The sequence below is a fragment of the Neomonachus schauinslandi genome, chromosome 5 (assembly GCF_002201575.2).
Source record: "Neomonachus schauinslandi chromosome 5, ASM220157v2, whole genome shotgun sequence".
In the NCBI taxonomy this organism is placed as follows: domain Eukaryota; kingdom Metazoa; phylum Chordata; class Mammalia; order Carnivora; family Phocidae; genus Neomonachus; species Neomonachus schauinslandi.
The window spans coordinates 138014853-138041169 of record NC_058407.1 but is presented as its reverse complement, the minus strand read 5'-3'; the positions used below and the strand labels follow the sequence as shown (position 1 = coordinate 138041169).

Below are 26317 nucleotides of genomic sequence, written 5' to 3'. Positions count from 1 at the left end.
AGTAGGGGCTCAGGGAATGTCATGGTCATCAACAGCCCTGATCTCCTGTTGCTGCTCACACTCAGAGACGGAATGACTTGGATTCAGATCCTTTATGTTGGGTGGTTCTGGGGGTGCCATGGGAGGAGATGCCCTGGGATGGGGAGCCCAGCTCTGGTCCTGCAGCAACTCATGACCCCCTCCCGGACCCCGTCCGCAGATTGCGCGAAGAAGATGTCGAGCCCGGGTGTGGACGGCGACCCCAAGCCTCCATGCTTGCCTCGCAATGGCCTCGTGAAGCTGCCAGGCCAGCCCAACGGCCTGGGTGCAGCCAGTATCACCAAGGGCACGCCAGCTGCCAAGAACCGCCCCTGCCAACCACCTCCCCCACCCACTCTCCCACCACCCAGCCTGGCTGCCCCACTGCCACGGGCTGCCCTGGCTGGGGGCCTGTGCCCCCCAGCAGGGCTCCCCCTTGGTGGACCAGCCTCAGCCCCAGTTCCCGGGCCCCCAGTGGAGCGGCCACCACTGGCCACAGACGAAAAGATCCTCAATGGCCTCTTCTGGTACTTCTCAGCCTGTGAGAAGTGCGTGTTGGCCCAAGTGTGCAAGGCCTGGCGGCGTGTGCTCTACCAGCCCAAATTCTGGGCAGGCCTCACACCTGTGCTGCACGCCAAGGAGCTCTACAATGTGCTGCCTGGTGGCGAGAAGGAGTTTGTGAACCTGCAGGGCTTCGCTGCGCGTGGCTTTGAGGGTTTCTGTCTGGTTGGCGTCTCCGACCTGGACATCTGTGAGTTCATCGACAACTACGCCCTCTCTAAGAAGGGTGTCAAGGCCATGAGCCTCAAGCGCTCCACCATCACGGATGCTGGCCTGGAGGTGCGCCCCACCGTTGGCCTGGAAGGGACAGGGATGGGGTGGGCAGGGCCAAGCAGCTGCAACTGAGCTGGTGTGTGTGTGTGGGGGGGGAAGGGCTGCCCCCAGAGGGAACTTGGGCATATGAGGAGCAAAGTAGCTGAGGGAAGGGCTGGTGCTCTGAGGATCATGGCTCTGGGGTGAGGGGAAGCAGGACTGGTTACATAATTTGGGGGACCCAGTCCAGAATGAAAAATTAAAGTCCCTTGTTCAAAGATGACTAAGAATTTCAAGACAGCAACATCAAAGCAATCAATCAAATGGGAGGCTCTTCTAAGCTCAGGGCCCTACATGCCTGTGAGGCCAGCCTTGGGTGGGGAGGGCGCTGCCGGGGAGCAGGTGCACGGGTCAGAGGAGCCGCTGTGCTGGCAGCCCCTTCCCCAGGGCCAGGACTCTAACCATCAAATCATAACACCAACTGCTCCCCAGCACCTGCTCTGGGGAGGCCCTGAGCTCCCAGCTCCCCTATGCTCTGCCTCTTAGAATGTTGCTGTGAGGTGACAAACACACTGTAAAGTGCACTTGTCACGGCGCAGCTTGATGCATGTTTTACACACGGCTACGTTCGAGAACCCTGCTTCCTGCCCCTCAGTGGGCTCCTGCCACCCTCACCACGCCCTGCCGCCTGCCCGCCTGCAGGTGATGCTGGAGCAGATGCAGGGCGTCGTGCGCCTCGAGCTGTCGGGCTGCAACGACTTCACCGAGGCGGGGCTGTGGTCCAGCCTGAGCGCGCGCATCACCTCGCTGAGCGTCAGCGACTGCATCAACGTGGCCGACGACGCCATTGCGGCCATCTCGCAGCTGCTGCCCAACCTGGCCGAGCTGAGCTTGCAGGCCTACCACGTGACGGACACGGCGCTGGCCTACTTCACAGCACGCCAGGGCCACAGCACGCACACCCTGCGCCTGCTCTCCTGCTGGGAGATCACCAACCACGGCGTGGTCAACGTGGTGCACAGCCTGCCCAACCTCACAGCGCTCAGCCTCTCCGGCTGCTCCAAGGTCACCGACGATGGTGTCGAGCTCGTGGCGGAAAACCTGCGCAAGCTGCGCAGCCTCGACCTTTCGTGGTGCCCGCGCATCACCGACATGGCGCTCGAGTACGTGGCCTGCGACCTGCACCGCCTGGAGGAGCTGGTGCTGGACAGGTGTGCGCGTCCCCCACCCACGGGACACTTGGAGGGCAGGACCGGGGCGGGGCGGGGCAAGGCCGGCAAGACCTTCTAAGCAGGGAGCCTAGATTAACGGACAGACCGGTAGCTGCGGAGCCCCGAGGAGGGGGTTGAGGGGCGGGCCCTCAGAAACCCCGGACCTAGAACGGGCTGTAACTGCCAAGCACCTGGGTAAGGGGCGGAGCCTGGCTGGAGGGAGGCTGTGCAAAGGGAGGAACTATCCTAAGTGCTGCCGGAGGGGACGCCCTGGGAAAAGGAGGAAGGGGTCGGGGCTGACGCGCGGGGCGAGGTGTTCTGAAGGTGGGCAGCGCCCCTCTGTCGCCCCCACAGGTGTGTACGCATCACGGATACTGGCCTCAGCTATTTGTCCACCATGTCCTCCCTCCGCAGCCTCTACCTGCGATGGTGCTGCCAGGTACCGGCCTTCCCCGCCTCCGAAGATTGCGGAGTAGGCAAGGGGAGGTGGGGGACTCGGGCAAAGCCCCCGCGCACACAATCCGCTGACCTGCCCCCGGCGCCCTCAGATCCCGTGAAGAAGTATGGGATCCCTCCACACCCACCCCGGGGTCCTCACCGCCACTCTCCAGCTGCCTCCTGGCCCCTTGCGAAGCCGAGAAACCCCCGTTTTGAACCCCGCCCCCTGCCCCTCCAGCAGCTCCAGGCCTAAGGCCTGACCCCAGCAGTGGGCTCCCCCAGGGCGCGAGCGGAGGTCCTTAACCCGCCCCGCCCTCCCGCCCAGGTGCAGGATTTCGGGCTGAAGCACCTCCTGGCCATGAGGAGTCTGCGTCTCTTGTCTCTGGCAGGTGAGACCCCACCCCACCCCACCCCACCCCACCCCACCCCACCCCCACCTACTCCGACTCCGCCAGCCCTGCCGGGTCCCTCGCACTGATTCATACCTGCGCTGAGTCCCGGGGTCCCCGGCCCCGGTCCAGACGGAGACGCCGGGCGAGCCCCACCCAGCCCGGCCCCGCCCTAGCGCTGCTCTCGGGCCCCCGCGCGCTCAGCCGCCGCCCCGCCTCCCGCCCGCTGCAGGCTGCCCGCTGCTGACCACCACGGGGCTGTCTGGCCTGGTGCAGCTGCAGGAGCTGGAGGAGCTGGAGCTGACCAACTGCCCCGGGGCCACCCCCGAGCTCTTCAAGTACTTCTCGCAGCACCTGCCCCGCTGTCTCGTCATCGAGTAGCGCGGGCCTCCCCGCCCCCGGCGCAGGAAGCGGCCACGCTCCCGGCGGGGACACCTTCTCCCGGCCCTGCCCTCAGGGCAGCCCTCGCGCCCGCGGCCCAGCGCGGGAGGCAGGGCGAACCCAGTGAAAGCCCCGCCCCGCGCCCCTCCTGGCCCCGCCCGGGCCGGGAGGGGCGGCGGGCGGGCCCAGCCCCACGCACGCACGCACACTCGGGGACTCTGTGCATGCCCCTCGTGCCCGCACTGCACGCCCGCCCTCCACCGCACCACAGCCGCCTCCATCTTTTGTCCGCCCGCTGGGGGCGGGGGCGGGGGCGGGGCTCGGTCCTAGGGGGGCGCTTTGAGCTCTCCTGACGGCCCCCCTACCGCCTTTCCCGCCACACCCCGCTGTCTCCCCGCTGTCCCCCCATCTCGGGCAGGGCCCAGAGGGATTGAGGGGAGCTGGGTCCCCCAGGACACAGGGGCCAGAAGAGCCCCAAGGGCTTCCCGCATCTTCCACCGCACCACGCCTGGAGCCCTCGGAGGGGTGCGAGGGGGAACAGGCCACCGCCAAAGCCATGGCCCGCCAAGGAGCCCAAGTCCCACCTCCCCTTGCCCCAGCTCATGCCAGCCTGACCCAAGAGACCTCCCCTTTTCCTTGCCCCCGTGTGAGGCAGCCCCCTGCTCGCCCCACCCCCACCTGCAGGCCTACAGGTCCTTGGGCCAGGCTAGGGAAGAACTGTATTTGAGGGAGGAACAGACTGGCTGACAACCATCTTGCTATAATCAACATTAACCCACCTGGCTGTAGCTTACCTCAGCTGCAGGGGGGATACAACCACCTTGAGAGACCACAAGCTGGAGTGACCCTCAGGCCCCGCAGGCCTTGCACGCAGTCCTGAGTGGACCCCACACCACAGCCCCTGTAGCCACCGGGACCCAGCCTCCTCAGTGCCACACTGCATCCCGGGCGGGTCTCTGTCAGGTGGAAGCTGGACAAGCAGGCCCAGCCAAGACTCAGGATCAGCGCCAGCAGGCAAGTCCAGTCTTATAAGTGGCCAGCACACCCTCAGCATCCAGAGGAGGGAGGGCTCCTTTCGAGCTGCCCCCCTCCCCTCCCCAGCTTCCCAAATCTCCGCCTGCCCAAAGGGGCTCTGGCCATGTTCTGTCCAATCCCAAGACACATGTGAGTCCTGGGGGGATGCTGGCACATCTTGGCAATTGCTGAGGAGGGGGCTGGGACCCCTTCCCATCCCAACCTTGGAGCCCCAGGAAGTACAGTGCCCACACCCAATCTTGGGACACCCCCCATCTGGTTGGAAGAAAGTAACCAGTTTCCAGAGAGCCAGAGAGTGAGAGAGAGAGCGAGAGAGCGAGAGAGCGAGAGCGCACGAGCGAGCGAGCGATGCTGTTGAAGCAGAGAAAGAGTTCAACAGCCCAAAGATTTCCCTGTCCTGGAGTGCCCGCAGGAGGCTCCGGGGCTGAGGTGGTCAGGAGCCAGTTTCTTCAGCCCCTCCTCCTCACCGCTCCCTAGTGGGGAGGAGGCAGCTGTCCATTTGTCCAAAGTATTAATGCAACTGAAGCTGTGATATTTCCAACGATGTAGGAGGAAAAATTAAGGGGAGAGAGGAAAACAAACAAAACCAACCAACCCCTAAAACCATTTTCTTATTGTACATAACGACCTCATTCTCCTGTATATGCGGAAGATATAACCTTATATTTGGTAAGTGTTTCTTGTGCTATTTTATCACGTGACCTGTTTATAAAAATATATATTAAAAAAGTTGTAAAAACACGCGTCTGAGTTGTTTTTAGGTCATCAGACCATGCCAAGGAAGGGAAGGTGTATCCGCTCTGGGCGGCCCCAGGCTCTGCATTCTTGTGCACCTCTCCACTCATCAGACTTACTGGTTCTTTCAACACGTACAGGCCGTGCCACGTACCAGACTGGAAACACAGCAGTGACCAACCCAGAAGGTCCTTAACCCTTCATTGCCTATGGGGGAAGTGAATGATGCTAAAGTCATTACATATAATATTAACCTCAAAATATTCAGCTTCTTGGGGCGCCTGGGTGGCTCAGTCCGTGATGCGGCTGCCTTCTGCTCAGGTCCTGATCTCAGGATTCTGGGATGCAGCCCCACATCGGGTTCCCTGCTCAGCCAGGAGTCGGTTGGCCCCTCCCCAGTCATGCCCGCGCTCTCTTTCACTCAAATAAATAAAATCTGGGGGTGGGGGGGGGAAGATCTAGCCCACTCTGCCAGAAGAGAAAAATGAGCTTCCAGGGCGCCGGGACAGGCGCACCGCAGGCTGCGGGGTTCCCATCAGGGGAACCGGTAGACGACTGGAGGGATTCGGACTCGTCAGGGGTGGCTGGACTTGCTGGGGGAGAGATGGGCACGAGTATGAAAACACCGTGGCAAAAAGGCCAACCGCAGAGGCGGGACCGGGGGAGCCCCGCGCAGCGCCTCTACCTCCGCCTCCCCCAGCTCAGCTCCCTGATCCGGAACGCTTGCGGTGCGAGTGCCCGCTTCTGGTGAGAGGCTGGCAAGAAGGGACCACTTCCGGCGAGCAGGGCGGCGGGGAACGGGAAAGAGAAGGGCTGCTTCCGGTGCGGCGGTTCCGGCCAGGCCCGGCCCGGCAATTTTAGGAAATGGTTCTGGTGCCCGCGGAGGGAGAGGCTTCTCGGAGCCCTCGGGCCGCGTTCCCGCCGCCTCCGCTCCCCGGCGCGCGCCGCTCTCAGTGCTCCGCGCCGCCGCCCTCTCGTCCGGCGCGCCCGGCCAGTGCCCTCAAGCTCCCTAAACAGCTCGGCCCTTGACGTCCGTGTGTGTCCCCCGCGCCCCTCTGTCCCTCCCTGGAGGCCCCGGGACGCCCTGTTGTAGACTGGGGGGACTCCCTCGCTTCCTTGCAGGGACTGACTGGCCGAAAGCCCAGTCAGTGACCACCCAGATCTGTTCCCGGGATGGAGCGGTGGCCCGGGCTGGGACTGTCCAGGTAGGGTCTCCCCGGAAGGCAGACAGGACAGCCGAGCTCCAGGGCATTGATGTCTCGTTTTCACTGAGTAGCAGCGAACTGTTCTGGACGGGCTCGCCCAGACTGACCTGCCCAGGACGAAGCACTTTTGGGGGCCCCAACCAGGGTGAAGGGTCTGGACTGACTGGCCCCTCCAGGCTGACCAGGCCAGCCCACTTCACCGACCTCGTGTCCCCCCCCCCCCCCCCCCCCCCCCGTGCAGCCATGGAGAAGATGTCCCGAGTGACCACAGCCCTGGGTGGCAGCACGCTGACAGGCCGCACTATGCACTGCCACCTGGATGCACCAGCCAATGCCATCAGCGTGTGCCGTGATGCAGCCCAGGTGGTCGTGGCAGGCCGCAGCATCTTCAAGATCTATGCCATTGAGGACGAGCAGTTTGTGGAGAAGCTGAACCTCCGTGTGGGCCGCAAGCCCTCACTCAACCTGAGCTGCGCGGACGTAGTCTGGCACCAGATGGACGAGAACCTGCTGGCCACGGCGGCCACCAATGGCGTGGTGGTCACGTGGAACCTGGGCCGGCCATCCCGCAACAAGCAGGACCAGCTGTTCACAGAGCACAAGCGCACAGTGAACAAAGTCTGCTTCCATCCCACTGAGGCCCACGTGCTGCTCAGCGGTTCCCAGGACGGCTTCATGAAGTGCTTTGACCTCCGCAGGAAGGACTCTGTCAGCACCTTCTCGGGTGAGACCCTGGAGGCGGGTCGGGCAGGTGGAGAAGTGCATCGTGTGCGTCAGAGGTCTTCAGATATCCCCCCAGAGAGCACTAAAAGAGTGGGTGAGGGTCAGCATGGAGGAGCAGGATATGGGACCAGGGAGAGGGCAGAGCCTGAGCAGACTACAGCCAACCTGAGCTGCTGAGCAGAGGGTTTGTTTTGCTGCCCAGAGCTCCAGGCCACTTCACAGCAGGAAGCCCACCGAGATCTCCAGGGTCCTCAGCTCAGGGATGGAGAGGAGGTGGGGTATGCTGCCTGGCACCCTTTCCCAGCAGGCCCAGCTCCTTGGCAGCTGGCCTTGAGCCAGCTATCCCTTGTGCACCTTGAAGAGACCAAACAAAGCACGGGGCAGAAGCCTCAGTCGCCTCAGAGAACTGGGGGCCTCTTTAGACAGACCCTTAACTACCTGTGCTGTGGAAAAGCTAGAGTCCTTGAAGGCTCTTCAGTGGTGGTCCATGGGGGTGGACATAGACCTTTAAGGTCTCCAGTCCCATGGGGCTGACCCAGCTGCTCCAGCTCAAGGTGAAGGGATGGGGCAGAAGTTAGGGCACCCTCATCCAGGCCTCCTTGGGCCTCCCTCAGGGGAGTGTGTACAGATAGCAGAGTGAGGCTCCTGTTTGCTCACTGCTCTGACAGCCAGTCCTGAAGCCGGGCCACTGCTCTGTGCAAGAACTGCTGTCAGAAGCACAATCCAGGAGAGGATGGAGGTCCAGGTTTTGGGTTCAAAAACTACACGGTGCCTGGTATCCTGCTTCCCGGCCTAATCTACCCTGTCTTCTCCGTGAAGCCTCTCCTCGCCACCCACCACCCCAGGGCAAGCTTAGCAGTGTCTACCCCACCTTCTAGGCCTCCCCACCTTGGCCGCGGGAAGGCATATGACTGCAGTCCACAGTCTGTCCAAGGCCTCCACCATTGGCCACTCTCTCTCCCGGAGCCCTTCACCTTCTCCCTCCATTGACATCCTGCCCACAGGCCAGTCGGAGAGTGTGCGGGACGTCCAGTTCAGCATCCGGGACTACTTCACCTTCGCATCCACCTTTGAGAATGGCAACGTGCAGCTCTGGGACATCCGGAGGCCTGACCGCTGTGAGAGAATGTTCACTGCCCATAACGGGCCTGTCTTCTGCTGCGACTGGCACCCTGAGGACAGGTGTGGGGTGGGGTGGCGTGGCGTGGGGGCATGGGCGGCAGGGTGGGATGGGTGGGCTCCTGGAGGGGCTGCCTCCAGGCCTGTGAAGCATAGAGTGGGGAGCCATCCCATCCCCGGAGAGGACCCTGAGGGCTTCGTGGATTTATTGTAGGGGCTGGCTGGCCACGGGTGGACGTGACAAGATGGTGAAGGTCTGGGACATGACCACGCACCGTGCCAAGGAGGTGCACTGTGTGCAAACCATCGCCTCAGTAGCCCGTGTCAAGTGGCGGCCTGAGTGCCGCCACCACCTAGCCACCTGCTCCATGATGGTAGACCATAACATCTACGTGTGGGATGTGCGCCGGCCTTTTGTCCCGGCTGCCATGTTCGAGGAGCACCGCGACGTCACAACAGGCATTGCCTGGCGCCACCCACACGACCCCTCCTTCCTGCTCTCGGGCTCTAAGGACAGCACACTGTGCCAGCACCTGTTCCGTGATGCCAGCCAGCCTGTTGAGCGGGCCAACCCCGAGGGCCTCTGCTATGGCCTCTTTGGGGACCTGGCCTTCGCTGCTAAGGAGAGCCTAGTGGCCACCGAGTCTGGGCGCAAGCCCTATGCCGGTGATCGGCGCCACCCCATCTTCTTCAAGCGCAAGCTGGACCCTGCCGAACCTTTTGTGGGCCTCGCGTCCAGTGCCCTCAGCGTCTTTGAGATAGAGCCTGGCAGTGGCAGCATGAGCTGGTTCGTGGACACCGCTGAGCGTTATGCCCTGGCTGGTCGGCCTCTGGCTGAGCTCTGTGACCACAATGCAAAAGTGGCTCGGGAGCTTGGCCGCAACCAGGTAGGTGAGGTGGCCCAGGGACCATGACCTTGGGGGCTCCCCCAACTGCTCTACCCAGACCCTGCCCTGGGTTCAGTGCTCAGCTCTGGCGGCTGCCACCACAAGCCACCACCCTGGTACCTGAGGGTACCCAGTGCCATCATTGGGGTGCAGGCTTGAAGCCCCTTCTTGTGGCTCATTTTTGCTTTTGGATTTCCCAAGGTGTCTGACCCCACAGAGGCCCACATAGCTTTTCATTGTCTTTCTAGGACCACAGGCTCATTTCCATGTTGGCTGCCTCCAATTTCTGCTCCTTCCTATTCCCTCGTAGGGCAGAGACTAAGATATTTGTCTTTGGCATAGACTTCAGTTTCCCCAGCTGCGGTGGACCAGGACATTGGGTGCCTGGGGCAGCTGAACATTGAGAGTTTGTGGTTCCATCCAGGAGTAGGGGAGGGGCGGTGCATGGCATGCCAGGAACCCAGGCCCCTTTTGAGTGCCTGGCACCCATCCCTAGGTAGCACAGACCTGGACCATGCTGCGGATCATCTACTGTAGCCCTGGCCTGGCGTCTGCCACCAGCCTCAACCACAGTGTGGGCAAGGGCAGCTCTTGTGGCTTGCCACTCATGAACAGGTAGACATCTGGGGGTGGCTCTCCTCAGAGGGTGGGGCTGTTGGAACCTATCTACCCATTGGCCTTCCCTACCCCCAGTTTCAACCTGAAGGATATGGCCCCAGGGTTGGGCAGTGAGACCAGACTGGACCGTAGCAAAGGTGATACACGGAGCGACACGGTGCTGCTTGACTCCTCAGCCACACTCATCACCAATGAGGGTAGGCTGGGGGGTGCACAGGGCATTAATGGGAGCGGGGCTAGGGCATCCCAGAATCAGTTCCTCTGGAACGCCCCCCGTCTCTGTTATGGGTAGATAACGAAGAGACAGAGGGCAGCGACGTGCCTGCAGACTACCTGCTGGGCGACGTGGAGGGCGAGGAGGATGAGCTGTACCTGTTGGACCCGGAGCATGCACACCGTGAGTCGGGGCTGGGGGTGGGGCTGGCCGGTGGGGCCAGGGGCTCAGACCCCATCCCTGCCTTGCAGCAGAGGACCCGGAGTACGTGCTGCCCCAGGAAGCCTTCCCACTACGCCACGAGATCGTGGACACTCCGCCTGGCCCCGAGCACCTGCAGGACAAGGCCGACTCGCCCCACGTGAGCGGCAGCGAGGCTGACGCGGCTTCCCTGGCGCCCGTGGACTCCTCCTTCTCGCTCCTCTCCGTCTCACATGCTCTCCACGACACCCGGCTGCCCCCTGACTTCTTCAGTGCCCTGGTGTGTGACATGCTGCGCTTCTACGCCGAGCAGGGTGACGTACAGATGGCTGTGTCCGTGCTCATCGTGCTGGGCGAGCGCGTGCGCAAGGACATTGATGAGCAGACGCAGGTAGGTGACTGGGACGGGGGAAGGCCTCCCTGCCCGCCCCCAGGACTGCCCCCCGCCCCCAGCGCGCTCCGGGGGGAGCCCCCCAGTGTGCCCATCTCCAGACCTCTGCCTCCCTCCCCTCCCCGCCAGGAGCACTGGTACACGTCCTACATCGACCTGTTGCAGCGCTTCTGCCTCTGGAACGTGTCCAACCAGGTCGTGAAGCTCAGCACCAGCCGCGCCATCAGCTGCCTCAACCAGGCGTCCACCACTCTGCACGTCAACTGCAGCCACTGCAAGCGGCCGATGAGCAGCCGCGGCTGGGTCTGTGACCGGTGCCACCGCTGCGCCAGCATGTGCGCCGTGTGCCACCACGTGGTCAAGGGTCTGTTCGTGTGGTGCCAGGGTTGCAGCCACGGTGGCCACCTGCAGCACATCATGAAATGGCTGGAGGGCAGCTCCCACTGCCCCGCGGGCTGCGGCCACCTGTGCGAGTACTCCTGACTCGCCCGCGCTGGGCTTGGGGCGGGAGGGGCTGGGCGTGGCAAGCCAATAAAGGAAGCAGGAGCCGCAGTCTGAGGCTGCCTGTCCCCCGCCGCTCGCGCCGCCGATGGCCCACGTCCTGCGCCGGGCGACTCCGGTGGGTGGGTGGCAGTGTCGCCATGGGAACTGGCAGCGGCCGCTAGCCCCTCTCCCGCGGCCTTCGCACCGCCTTCCGAACAAACCCTCCTTTCCGGGGCGGGCCAAAGGAACTGCTTCCGGGGCGGGGCCGGCGCCGTTGCCGCGACGATGGAACTCCCGGCATGCCTCGTGGCGGCGGGCTCATGGCGCCGGGGGCGCGGCTGCTCTTCCTGCTGGCGGTGTGGACGCTGGCTGCTCTGGCCCGGCACGGCACCGGGAAGGCGGGCGATGGAGGGTGGTGAGCGGCGCCGGCGGCCGGGGCGGGCCGGGGCGGGCCGCGCGGTGGGGCGGGCCGCTGACCCGCTGTACCCGCAGGCAGCGGCCCGGACCGGCGGTCCTGGCGGAGGAGCAGCGCTGCGCCGTGGAACGTCGGGCGGACCTCAGCTACTCCGAGTTCGTGCAGCAGTATGTGCGTCCCCTCGCACTGGCCACCCCTCCCACACCCCACTGCGTGTCCCCCGGAGCGCTGCTGTCCCCACTCCCTTGTTTGCCGACCCGTCCGTTCGGGCCCCCCTAGTCCGCCCCCCCCTTTCAGCTAACGCGGATGGGCGAGGCTGAGACGTGGCCGTGACTCTGCCCTTGCAGCTACGCCTTCTCCAGACCCGTCATTCTGCAGGGGCTCACAGACAACTCGGTGAGTGCTGGCGCCCCTCCTGGCCACTTGTCACCCGTGCTGGGCCCGACCCTTGAGTCTTTTCCCCACCCCCTCAGAGGTTCCGGGCTTTGTGCTCCCGAGAAAGGCTACTGGCCTCCTTTGGGGACAGCGTGGTTCGGCTGAGCACTGCCAATACCTACTCCTACCGGAAAGGTGAGCTACCCCACCCTGCAGCCCAGCGTGCTCGCCAGCATCTTGCAAGTAGCTTCAGCCAGTCCTGATCAGCCCCTTTCCCGCAGTGGACCTGCCCTTTCAGGAGTATGTGGAGCACTTGCTGTATCCCCAGGACCCTACCTCCCTGGGCAACGGTGAGTCCAATTTGGTTGGCCATGGGCTGGGATGGGGGCACCCAGGTGCCAAGATCTCTGTGCCTCCCATGTTCTTTGTTGGCAGACACCTTGTATTTCTTTGGGGACAACAATTTCAGCGAATGGGCATCGCTCTTTCAGCACTACTCCCCACCACCATTTAGCCTGCTGGGTACCACTACTGCTTACAGTTTTGGAATCGCAGGTGGGTATCTTGCAAAGGGGATTTGGAAGGGAAGAGAACACTACAAGCTGGGTTGCCTCAGCAACTGCTCATAAATGACCCCACAGGAGCTGGCTCTGGGGTGCCCTTCCACTGGCATGGGCCCGGGTTCTCAGAGGTGATCTACGGCCGCAAGGTCAGCACAGGATGGGGGCTGGGGCTCGGGGCTTACGGACTGCAACAGAGTGACCTTATTGCTCCCGTCCTCAGCGCTGGTTCCTATATCCCCCTGAGAAGACACCCGAGTTCCATCCCAATAAAACCACGCTGGCCTGGCTTCAGGACATGTACCCAACCCTGGCACCATCTGCAAGGCCCTTGGAGTGCACCGTCCAGGCTGGTGAGGTCAGTAGGTGGCAGGAAGGGGCCAGGCTGGACCAGACACCACCAACTAATCCCTGTGCCCCACCCCCACCTCCCAGCAGGTGCTGTATTTCCCTGACCGGTGGTGGCATGCCACGCTCAACCTGGACACCAGTGTTTTCATCTCTACCTTCCTCAGCTAGCCAGAGTGGGCGGCTGGTGAGCCCAGCACACACCAGCGCACACCCCTAGAGTGCTCACAGATTTTATTACAGGACAGTGGTGGCAGCAGCCCACCCTCACCTGCTGTTTCTAGCCCAGATGGGGGTGGAGATGGGGCTCACGGTCCAGCAGCAAAACTGATGAGGAGGGGGTTGGGGACACCAGGGCAGGGATCTAGGGACACCAACTATGTACAGGAACTGGAGCTACTGCCCCAAGGCCGTCCTGGGCCAGGGCACTAGGCAAGGCGGGCAGCCCTGGCCCTTGCCCAGCCTCAGTAGTCCTCCACCCAGCCGTTCTCGGAGATGAAAGCATCAATGACCTCTTTCATGGCCAGGTTGGGGATGAGCTGTTCCTGGGTCAGGGGGCTCCGGGTGACAGGGTCAAAGTGGCCCACGCGCTGCAGTGTGCAGTGACAACAGGATCAGAAAGTGCTCAGTGGTTATGGGTCCTACTCCCAACACTTTGTGGGCCCTCACCTGCAGATGCTCCTCAATGTCCTTTCGGTCATAGGTGATGCCGCTGGGCGTGATGCATGGTTCCCGCATGAGCTCAAAGCTGATCTTGCCACACAGATAGTCCGGGATGTCTCGCTTCTGCAGCACATGGGGTGAGGTCAGGCACCAGGATGGGGACGCTGGTCCAACTCCTGCTACCCAGAGGACAGACAGCTTACCTTTCTCTTCTCATCCACCTGGGAGAAAAGCTCATCCATGTCTGCTAAATACTTGTCCTGCGAAGAACCAAGCAGCTACGCATGGGCCAGATGCCCCATCCCCCTCTCCCGGGCACACCCTCCCATCACAGGCACGCAAACATGCACACATCCACACGTGGGCTGGGGCACCCTCACGTGCTTGGCCTCGATGCAGGCCTGCTGGGCCCGGATGTGGCCATCGTCCTCATCGCCGTCGTGATTCCGCTGACATTCTTCTAGTTCCCTGGGGGTTGACCAGGAGCTAGTCAGAAATGGGTCTGGCCAGAAGAGATCACACTCCACCCCAACCTTGGGCTCGTTCAGGTCTCGCCTTCCCTCCATCTCCTGCTTGCCCGTATTGGCCTTCAATAAACACTTGTGTTCTTGACTCAGAGTTAACCCCAGAGTGCTGACTTGGGGCTGGGTGGGGCCCTGGAGCCTGCCACTACCACAGCCCACCTCTCCCGCTCGGCCACAATAAGCCGAGTGAGGTAGGAGTGCAGCTCGTTCTCCTGGTGGATGCGCCGCTCCTCGATGCTGTTCCATCGCTTCTTCTTAGCGATGCGCAGAGCACTAGGGATGTCATCCCCAAAGTTGAGCCGTTGCTCCTTGGCCAGGTTGTAGGCTGGGGGAATAGGGGCTTCACGTCACCTGGCCAGTCCATCCACCCGGTCCCAGGCGCCCCTGTAACCTGACAACCTGTAGGCCCACCTCGCTGCAGATTAGCAATGGCCTCATCATAGCTCTCCATCTCTAGCTGGCACTGCCCCAGGAAGAAGTGTGCCTTCACAGACTGCCCGTCCAGTTCCAAAGCCCGCCGGCAGTCTGCCAGAGCCTGCTCATGCTGCTGCATCTTCAGGTAGCACAATGCCCGGTTGGTGTAGTACACTGCCACCAGGGGATTCCGGGTCTGGGGACCAAGGCCAGGCCAGCCAGCATGAGGGAGTGAGCTCTGTGCTCCTTCTCCGTCCTAGGCCCTGTCCTAGATCCAGTTTAGAGCCCACGGCTAGAATCAAGACACCAGAAACTTCTCAGCTTCAAAGCCCCTGCGTACTGAGGACTGGTGAAGGATGAACTCCCGCTCCTGAGGCCTGCATGAACCCACCCTCTTGACTCCCAGCAGGTCTTGTAAATCTAAGTTTCCCAAACCTGTGGAGATCCCCAGCTTTGGGCCTGGAGTTCTCAAGGAACAAGGATCCCTGGTCCTCGGTCTGGGGGCCTCAAACACCTTGAAGCTCCCACCCGCTACACTTCTCCAGCAACCAGCAGTGGCTCGAGAGCCGCAGCCCTGACCCGACTGAAACAAGATCATCACTGAGCTCTCAGAGCCCAAACGCCCCCGCGTACGAACCAAGAGCCTCCGAAGGTCCGGTGGGAGTGGCCGGGCAGGGGCTCCGGGGAGGACGCGGGGCCGAAGCCCGGGCCCCGCCCCCTCCCCTGGCCCGGACGCCGGTCCCTTCCCCCGGCGCGGGCGCACTCACGATGGCGCGGCCGTAGCAGGCCGCCGCCTCCGGGTACTTGCGGCCCACGAAGAGCCGGTTGCCCTGCTCCTTGAGCTCCTGCGCGCTCGGGCTCTTTTCGGGGCTTCCGCCGCCGGCGCCCAGCCGCGCGCCGCCCTCCTTCTCCTCCTTGCCCTTCATGGCGCCGCGCGGCACAGCCTGGGCTTTGCTCCCAGGCTCCGCGTCTGGCCCACCCTGCGCCCGCAGCCCGAGCCCGCAACCCGAACCCCCGATCCGCTCGGGCCCGGTCCAGCAATCCGCCACCGGAACTTCCGGCCGCGCGGGGCGGGGCCAGTGGGGCGGGCGGACGCGCGGTAGGCGGGGACGCGCATGCGTCCGACGAGCCGCGGGAGGGGGGAAGGGGGCGGAGCCGGTTGGGAGCATGCGCTCGAGGCAAAGCGACCCGCGACGTCCAGTCCGGAGCAGCGCCAGGACGGCGGCCCGGCAGCTCTCGGCTCCGCCCCACCGAAGCCCCGCCCCGCGCGCGAACATGGCGGCTGTACGCGGGCTGTGGGGCTGTGAGGCCTGGAGCTGCCGGGCCGCCGTCCTGGCCGCAACGGGGAGGTGCTGTGGGCGCGCGCGGACCGCCAGGGGCGGCTGGAAGGCCTGGACCGATGACAGGGCGGGGGGGGGGGGGGGGGCGGGGGGGGGACGGCCCCCGTTGCCCGCGTCTCCGTCACCGCCCTTCCCCAGGCACCGAGAGGAGTGCCCGTGGCCACCGAGCGCCGAGCGGAGAAGCACGTGACACGAAACGAGCTCGAGCGGCCGCGGGCGTGGAAGCTGGTGGTGAGGGCTTCCCACGTGCGGGGCCGGGCCTGGCGGCGTGGGCGGAGCTTCCTCGTGGTGCGGGTCCGCTTGGTGAGGTCCACCACCCGTGACCCCCGAACCCACCCCGGACCGGATTAGCCGGGAGAGCTGGGCGCCCCGCGAGGTCGCGGGCCGGACCTGGCCGGTTAGTGTCCTTGCCTGTGAAATGGGCCCATGGCCATGTCCATGACGCTGGGGTTCCCTGGGAAGGGCAGCCCTACGCCGAGCTTGTCCAGACTCTGGTAGGGCACGAGTCCTGGCTGCAGGGATTCCGGAGGCGGCAGCCTTCGTGTCCCACCGCGCAGTGGTCGCAGTACACCCTCAGCAGAGGTGAGGGCCCCGTTGGCAGGCAGGGGTGCAGTATGCAGAGCTGTACGGGAGGATCGAGTGGCCAGTGTCCCCGGGCCCCAGCCTCCCTCTGCCCCTCCCTAGGCAGTCCCTCAGGGCTGTGGACCCCTCACCATGTGGAGACAGCAGTATGGACATGGGCTGTGGGGCAGAAGCTGTGCCCTGATCTGCTGCCCGGCCTTGGTCCCAGCCCGGCCATTCCTGAGGACACCACTGCCAGCCAAGAAATGCAGAACGCAGGCTGCCTGAACTTGGCTGTGGCCCAGGGTCTGCTCACCTGCCCACAACCTCAGGCCACAGGTTTCTCTGGAGGGCGGGCTGTCCAAGCAGGAGGCTGGCTGCTGTGGGATCTCAGTAAATGCTTGCTGAACTCACACCTGACTGTGAGGACCCCAACTTCTCCCCACATTCATCTTTCTCACACACACAGACACACACATCTCATACCAGTGCAGAGGAGAAAGGGGAAGCTCAGGCTGTCCACATGTCCGCAGTCTGTTCAGTGAGTGGGAGGGAGGCCAGGCCAGCCCCCAGAGCCCCGGTACAGCCACCTGCTGCAGTGTAAAATATTTATTCATTCTCCAAAAAGGCTCAGACCGCAAATCGTAGGGGAGAGGCTGGGGCAGGGTCTCCTCTGGGGCCACACCTGGGGACCTCCCCTGCCTAGCCAGGCAGTCCTACCTCCCCAGGCCTGGGAAGGGGCAGCCAGGGCTGATGTAAGGCTTGGCCTGGACTCAGTGAGTTGCAGGGGCCACCTGCCCCCACGGAGGAGAAGCAGTCTTGAGATGTACATTCAGAGAGGGCGGACATGCAGACTCGCCTGGTGGCTGGCCCACATACACCTGTGCCCTGGCCCGTGTGGCCCTGGGAAGCCCATCAGGGTGGTGGAGGGATGTGGGCGCCCAGCAGGTCATAGGCGAAGATGTTCCAGAAGATGGCAAAGAGCAGGAAAGTGCCATAGGCGAGCAGCACCACCCACCAGCCACACTGGTCCCGCAGGCGTTCCTCATAGCTGCGCAGGATGGTCAGACCCATGCTGACCCCTACCACTGCACCTGCCAGGTGTGCCATGAAGCTGGGCTGGGGGCCTGAGGCAGGCAGTGGTGGGGAAAAGCGGAGCCACACGGCCCGGCCCACCTCGGAACTCACTGCAGAGAAAGGTGGCAGGTGGGAGGCACCCTGGCCTTAGGCTGAGACCCCCCAGCCCCCTGACCCCCTACTTACTGCACACCAAGGCCAGCACCATCCTCAGCAGCTTGTAGGGACACCTCATCCCAGCCCAGTTCTGATGGGGCATGAGACAGAGGCTGTGAGGCAGGCCTTGTGGGCCCCTCCCCACACCCTCCCGGCAGTCTGCCCTATTACCATGACGACGTTGGCCAGGTGTGCCGAGCACAGGGCGTAGACCCCACCAGAGCCCCCCACCACAGGGGCCCGCATGTCGGTAATGGAGACAGTCAGGGAGCCTGTGTGAGCAAAGGGAGAACCATGAGGGTGAGGCTCACCAGTATGATGGCCAGGGGCCACGTGCCTGCCTCACCTGCCAGCACACCAGCCAGGTAGAGCAGGCTGATGCGGAGCAGACCATGCACCATCTCCAAGGGCACCCCAATCATCAGCTGCAGGAGCGCGTTGAACCCTAGTTGCTCCAGGCTGGCCATGTGGGTGTAAACAGATGTAAGATCAGCTGTCAGGCCACCAGCCTGACTCGAGGGACTGAGTCTTCCTGACTGTCAGAGGAATGCTGGCGGTGGGCCCCCACTCACCCAACATGCATGAACATATAGGTGAGGAAGCGCCAGGCTCGAGCACGGTGGCCGGGGTGGTACACGAGGGGGCTCTTCATGTACTCAGGGTGGTAGGTCTGCAGCACCCACTTGTTGAGACGAGCCCCGTAGCACAGGAACACGATGATCTGGGAGGGAGAGGTGTTAGGGCCAGGCAGGGCCAGGCCCGTGGGCGGCTCCTGAGTGGCAGACAAGTGGGCACACCTGGGCAAGGGTGACTGAGGCCATAAACACGGGGGGTGGGCAGCTGCGGTGTCTGTAAAAGTACCAGTGGCGGTCCACCTCTCGGGGCAGGATCTCGTAGGCGACGTAGCGCACAAACCGCTTGTAGACACCCAGGCCTGGCTCATCCAGTAGCCCGTCCCGGGGCAGTGCCCTCTGTCCGTTGGCGATGGCCCGCTTAAAGCTGCTTGAGCGTTTACTGCTGATCTGGAGGGGGGGGGCCCTAAGCAGGGGCCCCCATACCCCCCCCCCCCCCCCCCGAGCCACCCTGTCCCCTTGGCACCCAGCTCCTGGTAGAGTCTGAGTCCCTGCCCCAAGTCCACACTCCTTCCTGGTGGGAAGGGCAGGGAGTGGGGGCTGCCTGCCCACCCCACTCCAGCCAGGCACTGTGCCTGCCAAAGCCTAGGTCCCTACCCCTGCTGTCCGCCCATTATGGCACTGACCAAGTCCACCAGCTCCTGGTAGCAGACTTGGCCCCGCTCGTTGCTCTGGGCCAAGGCCACCAGCATGTCCAGCTTGGCCGGGTCCAGGGGCAGCTCATGGCTGTGCACCAGGCCGGTGAAGGTGTCCGCACCGATGAAACCTGTGTGCTCAGGGTCCAGCTGCTGGGTGGGGGGGGCCATCGGCCAAGGCTTGAGAGTGGGGATCAGGCTTCCAAGCCACAGAGCTGGGCCAGGCCAGCTGGGACAGGCAGGCTCCAAACACCCCGGGGCCAGACCTCTGCACCCACACGGTCCCAGGAGCTGCCAGGGCACCAGTGCCTGGGTCCCAGGCCTCCAGCTCTTAGGGGCCTCCCCACCTCATTTCTGCCTTGCCCATCCTCCTAGAAGGGTAGGGCCAAGGTCTGAGGACAATCTCCCTCCCTCCTATACCTCCCCAGGGACCCTGATCTGGCTCGCCCTCTCCCGGAGTGTCCGGCAGGGGGCCAGGGTCATGGGAGAGGGGGCTTGAGAGTAGGCGCCGAGCAGCGGGACTGGACCGCGGCTCTCTGGGAGCTCCGTCGCCTCGGCCCAGCCCTGCGGCAGGGGCTGTGCGGGCGCCCCCCACCCACCCACGCCACGCACCTGCTCCTGGATAAGCTGCAGCAGCGAGCTCCTGTCCATAGAGCCAGGCGGGGCCGGGGGCCGGGGTTGGCGGCCGCGGCCGGAAGGGGCTGCTTTGCGGACGACTCCGCTCCGCCCCGGCCCGCCCGCTCCTCCCGCTCCGTTCGGCGCCGCGTCACGGAGCCGGAGCCGCCCGCCAGTGCGCGCGCGCTGCCGCCGCCGGCCCCGCCAGGCGCGGCCGGGACACGCGCGCGCTCCGCATGCGGACGCACCCCAGGAAGGAACGGCCCCGACCGTAGCTTGGGTCTCGCCGCCCGGCTCACCGCCTTCCCGTTCCAGGCTGGGGCCGCTCGTCAAGCGGGGACAGCGGCTGGGAAACTGAGTCACAGCATACCACCCCAGCTCCCTCCCTCGCGCGCCCCTCTGCTTGGGGCTTGAGCGCTGAGGCCACCTCCTCACTGCCTGTGATCCTGACTCAGGCCAGGGTTCCCTGAAGGTGCCAGCTTGCCTGCCAGACATGCTTGTTTGCTGGCAGCAAAGCACCAGACCAGGGTCCCATCATGTGGGCACCAAGGCCGACAGGGCAACTAGCAGGGATCCGTGGGGGAGGCTTGGTGCAGCCGTCCCCACTCAGCGCGCAGACACCAATCCACAGCACCCACCTGGGACTGGAGACCCTGGACCGCTCCTGCAGGCTCAATGCTGGACAGTGGGACCTCCAGTTCCGGGAGTTCATGGGGGAGCCTAGGCAGACCCGTGGACGATGGTGCAGAGACCCCAACGCACAGGGCTGCAGTTGGGATAGGAAAGGGTCCCTGCTTCCTGGGGAGGGCAAGCAGACCCCTCCAAGGATGGAGATGACAGAGACCATGGTGATGTGTCATAACAGCAAGCTCCTCAAGGGCCACTCAAAATCCTGATGCCACAGTCAACACTGGGGCAGCTGGGCCTCAGGCGGAACCACTGGCTAAAAGAGCATCACCCTAAAGCGGGTGAGCAGCACACCCACGGGACTGGGGCCAGCAGGGCTGGGAGGCTAGTGCAAGGACAACTTCAGGGTCAACCCCAGAACTTGTGTGTCAGGCTGGAGCATCCCTATGGAGCGGGGAGCTCCCCCAACCTACAAATAGCCCCTCGGAGCTTGGGGAAGGCTGCCTCGCAGAGAAGGGCTGATGGCAGACAGGGAGCGCCCAGCCACACCGCAGGCTCTCCGCTCCAGGCCCCAGAACACACACCGAGTAGACGCCCGGGCTCCACGCTGGGCACCCTCCTCAGTCCAAGAAAGGTTCTCGCTCCCCCACCCTGCAGGCTGGGGCTCTCTGGCTGACCCCACCCAGTGCCAGGGGCCAAGGCCTCTGGTCAGGGTGTGAGGAAACACAGATTTCTCAGGCCAGAACAACCCTGTGCAGAAGCAGAGCATCTGTGCACACCCCAGTCCCGCCCCCAAGTCCCAGACCCTCAGCACATCTCAGCCAGGCTACTGTGATGCTGAGCTCGGGAGGTGGGGGGGGTGGGGCAGCCATCAAAAGGGTCTTGCGTATCAGAACCCCTCAGGCCAGCACAGACCTGGATGGATGCAGTGGCTCCCAGAGAGCAGCTGGGCCCCGAGGGAGACCGCAGAATGGGGACCCAGGCCTGGAGGGGAGGTGTGGGGCTCAGGACTGAGGTTTCCAGCCCATGCTGAGACAAAGGACGTGTTTTAGTGGATTCAAGAAACATCTCTTCAAAAAGCAGGATCCCAGGTGCAAAAGACAGAAGTGAAGTTTAATCAGGAGACCCCACCTCATGTCTTCCGGGAGGGGTGAGGCGCTGGGCCCATCTCCAAACCAGGGAGGAGAGGGATCATATCAATCACGTCCTTCCCCCACCCCAACCTTTGACCCCTTTCATGACCACTGACTGCCTGGGACCAGAAAGGAGTGGAGCCCTGAGAATACTTGGGTCTGGGGTCACTGGCTTCCTCGCCCATGACACCCATTCCCTCCGACACATGACACCCAACACGGGTGATGCTCGGCATCTGCAGCTGGGTAGGGACACAGGCTACCAGGACCTGGAGACCGGCCCTTGGGGCTCAGGCAGGGAGGCGGGCCAGGTGTCCCCAGACAGAAGGCAGGCCCCTCGAGCAGGTGGCCCCCACACCAGCACCCTGGGGGCCCCTGAGGCCTCATCGGCTCTTCAGCAAGGCCCGGAAGAGTGAGAGGCTGAGGATGGCAGTGACGGCAGCTCCAACAGCCCCCAGCATCACCCGCAGCCAGAAGGAGGTGGTGGGCAGCTCGCCGGGGGCCAGGTGTCTGCAGGACAGAGAGGCTGGCTGGGGGCAGATGCCGCTGCCCGAGCCCCCACCCCACCTCCTGGGGCTGCGCTCTGCCCGCACGGGGCCACCAGCGGGACTCGGGCCCACGCTACAGCTGCCCTGCTCTCTGGTCAACAGGGATGACTGCTTCCCTGGACAGGGCCTGGCCTCCCACCGCAGGGCTGGGTGCAGGTACCCACGGGCAAGCGGCCATGGCGGCGAGCCGGGTGAACACAGCAGTGCTGAGTCTGGTCTGGCCGACACACGAGAAGGGGGCAGGGGCAGGCAGCCGGTGTCTGCGGCAGAACTCCGTGGGCGACAGCCCAGGCGGCAAGATGCCTTCGGGCAGGTCTGCCTTGGAGGAGACAAAGAGGCAGGGGGTCTGCCCATCCATGTAGTGGCGCTGCAGAGAGAGGGGCTGCATGAGGGTGCCATCCCGGGCGGCCAAGGCACACGGACTGCCCCAGAGGGACCGGGGATGGGGCGCGGGGTGCCTTGCCTTGTAGACATCAGCGCAGAGCACGAAGGACCCGGGGTCGCTGCCATCGAACATCAAGCAGGCCACGTCACAGGTGGCATCGGGCTCCGTGGCCAGCAGGCTGTCTGCACTCGCCTCACACAGCTAGACAAAGAGTGGCCTCAGGGAGGGGTGCAGGGTCATCCCTGTAGGCCACGTTGAGACAGGCCCCCCAGCGCAGACCCAGTGTCTATCCTGGGGACCCCAGCACTCACTATCAGGTACTTCTCCTGCCCGTTGACCTGCACCGTGTTGACAGCATAAACGGCACGCTCCTCAGCGAACTCCCTGGTATCCTGGTGCGGAGGAGGGAGGCGCCTGAAGCTTGCTGGCCGGACACTGCCCAGAGGCGCCCCCCGCCCCTGTGCAGATGCTCACCCCCAGGCTGTGGCCGAGAAAGGCCTGCAGGAAGGCAGACTTGCCCACTCCGCAGGCTCCCACCACCTTGCACAGGAAAACGTTCCTCTGCGTCTGCCCCTTCTCCTGGTCCAGCCTCTTCTCACGAGTGACTGGGGATGGACAGCCGGAGTGAGTGTGACCAAGAGGGCTGCCAGGGAGGCGCTGGGCTCAGGGCGGGGGCGGGCACCCACCTGTGATGGCGTGGGCTTGGGAGTCCTGCTCGCAGAGGGTCGGGTAGCCCAAGTAACCAAGGTGCTCAAGACAGCGCCGGATGTCCAAGTAGGTCACCAGGCTGGGGGCGGGAGGGATGGGGTCACGGCCGAGCGGCCGGCACAGGCAGTGTTGCTGCGGGCAGGGGCTGAACTCACGTCCACTGGCAGAGGTACCCATGCAGAGACAGTCGGCCAGCCTCGGTGCAGACCTCCAGAGGCAGCTGGGGGCCCCAGGGAGCAGTGGGGAACACGCTGAAGAAGCTCTCCAGCTCTGCAGGCGAGAGGCAGCCATCACGGTCCTGGGGGCAGAGGGGCCGCGGTGACACGTACCTGGAGGCTGGCGGGATCGGGGGCGGTGCAGGGTGGAGGTCATGACTCCCTTACCTGGTCATGCTTCTCAAACACTCTCTGCACAAATTGGTAGCCAAAATGGTTGAGCTCGGTGCTGCAGCCTGGGGGCACGTGGAGCCTGTGGGGGATGTAGGGGCTGTCTGGTTCCCAGGGGAGCCCCTTGCCCGCCAAGCCCCCCACACCTCCCGTGTCTCTGTCTCGACACAGGGAGGCTCCTGCACTGCCCCCTCAGCCGAGCACCACGGCAGGAGGGCAGACAGGAAGGCATTTGGGGCAGGGGGCCATCTGCTTCGTCCCATCCTGACCACCCACAGCGAGGCCGCTCCTAGAAAGGCCGTCGAGGCCTAATCCCAAGGGCCTCCACTGCGGGTCGAAGAGACCCCAGGCACCTGCCTGACACTGAGAAGGGAGACTAAGCCCCACCCACCACTCACGGTGGGACAAGGTAGTCAGGGGTCAGCTCCAGCGTGTCTCCGTAGCCGAAGCGTCGCAAGATGGTCCACGTGGTCTCGTGGCGCCCCCGTTGGATAAATAGCGTGTTCAAGAAAAGAAAGCCTGTTCCGAAAAACACAAAAGAACAGGTAGCACCGAGCACAGCCTGGACCTCTTCCTGCTCCCAGGGCACGGCAAGGCATCAGGACTCACCGTCCAGGGTCAGCCTGTCATCCTGCACACCTCCTGCCACGTTCTTGCACACCACCATCTTCACATCCTCCAGGGCCTGAGGGGCCAGTGGGTGCCCAAAGCAGGATTTCTGCCCCCGAGGGAAAGTCGCCATCAGCCAGCCAGCCGCCTCAGTGACTGCTCAGCGTCACTAAGAGTACCTGAGGCTGTGCCCTCGAAGGACGGGCAGCGCCAGCAGAGGGAGCCGCACCTGGAAAGCGTTGAGCTCCTCGTCACTGAGCGCCTGGTCTAGATCCTGGTCTGAGAGCCTGAAGATGCGCGTGAGGGCCTGGGCACACGCGGGCCTCAGCTGCAGGGACAGCCAGCTCAGTACGAACCCCACGCCACCGCTCCCGCCGGCCTGGCCACCTCCCCGGTGCCTGCCACCCACCTGCTTGGCGTCGGGGTCGTAGAGCGGGGCCATGGGGTGCAGCACTGCCTTCTGCGCGTAGTAGAACAGCTCCGAGATGTTCCTCAGGTTCTTGGCAGAGCACTGGTGACCACAGGGACAGACTCAGACACGTGACCAGTACCACAAAACTCAAAGGGGCCCCCCACAAAAGGCAGGCATGGGGTGTCTTTCAGGAGACCTGGGGAGGTCCGCAGGCCTGCAGCTGAGGCCAGCGGCACACGAGCACCCGCCCACGCACCTCCACGCACGTCTCAATCTCAGGGAACTGGCTCATGATGGGCAGCACAGCCTCCATCGAGCTCCCCGGCCGCAGGTCCGACTTGTTTCCCACCAGGATGATGGGGACTCTGGGGGAAAGGCCTATGGTCACCATGGATGGGGAGCTGGCGGGGCCCACCCCCCTGGGCCCTGCCCATTACCTGAGGCCCCTCTCAGTCTCCCCATTCACCAGTGGGATCCACTTGGTTCGTATCTGAAAAGCAAGGGCTAGCCGTGAGGACAGGGGCCTGCCTGTCTTCACGGCTCCCTCCTGGAACTCGTGCCTGGACGTGGGGAGGTCAAGGCCCACTGAGGAACAAAGTCCTGGGCACTGGGAATTGTGGCCACCTGCAGAGAACAGTCAGCAGGTGGGGCCTCATCTGATCCTAGCAGTTCCCAAACACCCCCAAGGGGCCCGGACTCAGCAGCCTAAAACAGCCCCTTCCACAGGCCTGAACAGTTCAGACTTCTAACCACCCACGTACTTTGTGGGGAGGCAGGGCCACAGGAGCTCCCTGAGGAAGCTGTGGGGGTCCTGCATACAGACCCCCAGTACCCAGAGCCTCAGTCAGCTGGGTGTCCATCTGGAGTCTGTTCAGAGGACAACACGGAGCTATGTGCCAGCAACAAGGACCTGGGGTGCAGAAGGAGCTCTTGCCCTCACCTTCTCAATGGTGGCCTCCTCAGACACGTCGTACACCATACACACCACGTTTGCCTTTGGGAAAGGGGGTGAGGCACGGCATGACCACAGGCTTCCTGCTCCACGCCGCCCTTGATAGGGCCAGACACCTTAGAACCCCACCCCTCTTTAGCACCCCTCCAGCCAATGTGCCCCAGCCACCATCAGCTGCTTCAACCTGACAAGTCCTCCCCTGTCCTCTTCCACTGGAGCCGCCAGGCCTGAGCATGGCAGCTCTGGCGGGTCCCCTGGAAGGCTCAGGACAAACAGCGCCACCCCCAGAACTTGGCACCCTGGCCCCAGCCCTGCGTTCCCGTGTCATTTCAGGCAGAGTGAGTGACAGGGACAACACCACAAGGGATGATGGTGACAAGAAGGCTGGGTAGCTGTGGCCTTTACCCTGGCCCAGCGATGCCCCAGGACACAGCAGAGGCTCCCCCGGGGAGCTCGGTTCAGGCGCAGATCTTCCTGATAACAGATAAGCAGGGCACCCGCTACAGTCCAGCTCAGAGCACTGCACTGGACTACGGGATAGCAGTACACGTAGCCAAGGCACAGAGCTGGGTAAGGATCACTTTGGAAGGGCAAACAACGGGTGCACAGAGCCATGGAGCTGACCGGCCGTGTGGGAAGCACGGTCCCTCTCCTCCCCAGGTCCCTGCAGGATGAGCCCAAGGAACCTGACAAGTAGCAGCGCTGAAAGATCATGGCAGGAATTAGCAAGGCCTCAGGCACCCTGAGCACCTTAACCTAATCCCTGGGAGGCGGCAGCCGGGGGCTCAGCCCTCAGGACACAGTGTACCTTCTGAATCTCCTCCTGGAGCTCCTCGGCGGTCTGCTCGGCTTCTGCAGAGGAAGACACCCTGACTGTGGAACCTGCCCGAATGCCTGCCCCCATCCCCCAGGGCAAAGCGCGGGCGGCCCGCTCTACCTGAGTAGTCCACGATGTGGGTGGGCACCTTCTCCGGGGTGACGTCTGCGGGAATGGTGATCTCCTCAGCGCGGGGAGGGACCTGCAGGGGACGCGGCATGAGGGCGGCCGGAGGCCGGGGGACGGGCACCGAGGGCTGCGGCCACGCTCGCCTCTTACCTCCGCGGGGAACTCCTCGCCCACGAGCGACAGGATCAGCGACGTCTTTCCCACCTGGGCTGCGCGGGGCGGCGCGGTCAGCGCATGGCCACGATCGCCGCGCCCCCTCCCCACTCCAGCCCGACCCTGGCCCCGACCCGGCGGCCCCGAGACCCCCACCCGGCTCCCCAGCCCGTCGCCTACCCTCGCCCAGGAGCAAGATGCGCACGTCCCGCTTCATGGCGGCTACGCGTATCCCGGCCCCGGCCCACCCCTAGCCCCGGCCCCGGTCCCAGCCCCGGCCCC

General features: G+C 64.0%; 6 protein-coding genes across 20 annotated transcripts; 3 read left to right on the top strand and 3 right to left on the bottom strand.

Annotated features, from left to right (window-relative positions):
- The first annotated feature begins 213 nt into the window (after window positions 1-213).
- On the top strand, window positions 214-3250 carry FBXL16 (F-box and leucine rich repeat protein 16). Its single transcript, XM_044915045.1, has 5 exons — window positions 214-858; window positions 1534-2042; window positions 2397-2481; window positions 2806-2869; window positions 3102-3250. The coding sequence occupies exons 1-5, from the start codon at window positions 214-216 to the stop codon at window positions 3248-3250; spliced, it is 1452 nt and encodes a 483-aa protein (XP_044770980.1).
- Window positions 3251-6133: 2883 nt separating this feature from the next.
- On the top strand, window positions 6134-10959 carry WDR24 (WD repeat domain 24). Its single transcript, XM_021697971.2, has 8 exons — window positions 6134-6949; window positions 7953-8130; window positions 8282-8954; window positions 9451-9569; window positions 9648-9769; window positions 9865-9969; window positions 10038-10378; window positions 10508-10959. Exons 1-8 carry the CDS (start codon window positions 6469-6471, stop codon window positions 10859-10861), a joined length of 2373 nt encoding a protein of 790 aa, XP_021553646.1. The 5' UTR covers window positions 6134-6468; the 3' UTR covers window positions 10862-10959.
- A 163-nt stretch (window positions 10960-11122) lies between these two features.
- JMJD8 (jumonji domain containing 8) lies at window positions 11123-13827 on the top strand. 6 transcript variants are annotated; one of them, XM_021697968.2, is made up of 10 exons: window positions 11123-11276; window positions 11354-11443; window positions 11624-11672; window positions 11750-11846; window positions 11933-12001; window positions 12087-12206; window positions 12293-12360; window positions 12435-12569; window positions 12647-12746; window positions 13325-13827. In XM_021697968.2, exons 1-9 carry the CDS (start codon window positions 11161-11163, stop codon window positions 12728-12730), a joined length of 828 nt encoding a protein of 275 aa, XP_021553643.1. In that variant the 5' UTR covers window positions 11123-11160; the 3' UTR covers window positions 12731-12746; window positions 13325-13827. The 6 variants fall into 6 exon arrangements, with proteins under 6 accessions (XP_021553643.1, XP_021553644.1, XP_021553642.1 ...); XM_021697969.2 differs by having other exon boundaries at window positions 12650-12746; window positions 13263-13350; XM_021697967.2 differs by having other exon boundaries at window positions 13263-13350.
- On the bottom strand, window positions 12764-15342 carry STUB1 (STIP1 homology and U-box containing protein 1). 2 transcript variants are annotated; one of them, XM_021697964.2, is made up of 7 exons: window positions 14928-15342; window positions 14158-14356; window positions 13906-14071; window positions 13603-13690; window positions 13426-13482; window positions 13229-13345; window positions 12764-13149 (listed from the first exon to the last, which is right to left on the bottom strand). In XM_021697964.2, exons 1-7 carry the CDS (start codon window positions 15327-15329, stop codon window positions 13024-13026), a joined length of 1155 nt encoding a protein of 384 aa, XP_021553639.1. In that variant the 5' UTR covers window positions 15330-15342; the 3' UTR covers window positions 12764-13023. The 2 variants fall into 2 exon arrangements, with proteins under 2 accessions (XP_021553639.1, XP_021553640.1); XM_021697965.2 differs by lacking the exon at window positions 14928-15342 and adding an exon at window positions 14596-14621.
- A 1319-nt stretch (window positions 15343-16661) lies between these two features.
- On the bottom strand, window positions 16662-19340 carry RHBDL1 (rhomboid like 1). Of its 4 annotated transcripts, none has more exons than XM_044915041.1 (8): window positions 19174-19340; window positions 18553-18714; window positions 18092-18316; window positions 17867-18015; window positions 17641-17753; window positions 17466-17566; window positions 17325-17385; window positions 16662-17248 (listed from the first exon to the last, which is right to left on the bottom strand). In XM_044915041.1, exons 1-8 carry the CDS (start codon window positions 19210-19212, stop codon window positions 16977-16979), a joined length of 1122 nt encoding a protein of 373 aa, XP_044770976.1. In that variant the 5' UTR covers window positions 19213-19340; the 3' UTR covers window positions 16662-16976. The 4 variants fall into 4 exon arrangements, with proteins under 4 accessions (XP_044770976.1, XP_044770974.1, XP_044770975.1 ...); XM_044915039.1 differs by having other exon boundaries at window positions 18553-18711; window positions 19174-19212; XM_044915040.1 differs by lacking the exon at window positions 18092-18316 and having other exon boundaries at window positions 19174-19212.
- A 1477-nt stretch (window positions 19341-20817) lies between these two features.
- Window positions 20818-26300, bottom strand: RHOT2 (ras homolog family member T2). 6 transcript variants are annotated; one of them, XM_021697972.1, is made up of 19 exons: window positions 26216-26300; window positions 26033-26091; window positions 25874-25955; window positions 25745-25788; window positions 24925-24978; window positions 24422-24474; window positions 24241-24349; window positions 23982-24083; window positions 23802-23900; window positions 23573-23681; window positions 23362-23482; window positions 22961-23045; window positions 22733-22875; window positions 22556-22656; window positions 22344-22474; window positions 22181-22261; window positions 21948-22070; window positions 21649-21851; window positions 20818-21446 (listed from the first exon to the last, which is right to left on the bottom strand). In XM_021697972.1, exons 1-19 carry the CDS (start codon window positions 26250-26252, stop codon window positions 21320-21322), a joined length of 1863 nt encoding a protein of 620 aa, XP_021553647.1. In that variant the 5' UTR covers window positions 26253-26300; the 3' UTR covers window positions 20818-21319. The 6 variants fall into 6 exon arrangements, with proteins under 6 accessions (XP_021553647.1, XP_044770970.1, XP_021553648.1 ...); XM_044915035.1 differs by having other exon boundaries at window positions 20935-21446; window positions 22181-22268; window positions 22345-22474; XM_021697973.2 differs by having other exon boundaries at window positions 20935-21446; window positions 26033-26086; window positions 26216-26233.
- Between the last annotated feature and the right edge of the window lie 17 nt (window positions 26301-26317).

Coding starts and splice junctions, on each gene's coding strand:
- WDR24 (XM_021697971.2), top strand. CDS start 6,469: ATGGAGAAGATGTCCCGAGTGACCACAGCCCTGGGTGGCAGCACGCTG. Junction 6,950..7,952: donor CTCTGTCAGCACCTTCTCGG/GTGAGACCCTGG, acceptor TCCTGCCCACAG/GCCAGTCGGAGAGTGTGCGG. Junction 8,131..8,281: donor GACTGGCACCCTGAGGACAG/GTGTGGGGTGGG, acceptor GATTTATTGTAG/GGGCTGGCTGGCCACGGGTG.
- STUB1 (XM_021697964.2), bottom strand. CDS start 15,329: ATGCTCCCAACCGGCTCCGCCCCCTTCCCCCCTCCCGCGGCTCGTCGG. Junction 14,357..14,927: donor CCTGCTACGGCCGCGCCATC/GTGAGTGCGCCC, acceptor CTTGGTCCCCAG/ACCCGGAATCCCCTGGTGGC. Junction 13,691..13,905: donor ATTGTGGCCGAGCGGGAGAG/GTGGGCTGTGGT, acceptor GTCAACCCCCAG/GGAACTAGAAGAATGTCAGC.
- FBXL16 (XM_044915045.1), top strand. CDS start 214: ATGTCGAGCCCGGGTGTGGACGGCGACCCCAAGCCTCCATGCTTGCCT. Junction 859..1,533: donor TCACGGATGCTGGCCTGGAG/GTGCGCCCCACC, acceptor GCCCGCCTGCAG/GTGATGCTGGAGCAGATGCA. Junction 2,870..3,101: donor GCGTCTCTTGTCTCTGGCAG/GTGAGACCCCAC, acceptor CGCCCGCTGCAG/GCTGCCCGCTGCTGACCACC.
- RHBDL1 (XM_044915041.1), bottom strand. CDS start 19,212: ATGGACAGGAGCTCGCTGCTGCAGCTTATCCAGGAGCAG. Junction 18,317..18,552: donor ACCAGGAGCTGGTGGACTTG/GTCAGTGCCATA, acceptor CCCCCCCTCCAG/ATCAGCAGTAAACGCTCAAG. Junction 17,567..17,640: donor CCTGGCTGGTGTGCTGGCAG/GTGAGGCAGGCA, acceptor TTGCTCACACAG/GCTCCCTGACTGTCTCCATT.
- RHOT2 (XM_044915035.1), bottom strand. CDS start 26,252: ATGAAGCGGGACGTGCGCATCTTGCTCCTGGGCGAGG. Junction 22,269..22,344: donor TTTCTCGGCCACAGCCTGGG/GGTGAGCATCTG, acceptor CCTCCCTCCTCC/GCACCAGGATACCAGGGAGT. Junction 22,071..22,180: donor GGCAGGAGAAGTACCTGATA/GTGAGTGCTGGG, acceptor CTCTTTGTCTAG/CTGTGTGAGGCGAGTGCAGA.
- JMJD8 (XM_021697966.2), top strand. CDS start 11,161: ATGCCTCGTGGCGGCGGGCTCATGGCGCCGGGGGCGCGGCTGCTCTTC. Junction 11,277..11,353: donor AAGGCGGGCGATGGAGGGTG/GTGAGCGGCGCC, acceptor CTGTACCCGCAG/GCAGCGGCCCGGACCGGCGG. Junction 12,002..12,086: donor CCCTACCTCCCTGGGCAACG/GTGAGTCCAATT, acceptor CTTTGTTGGCAG/ACACCTTGTATTTCTTTGGG.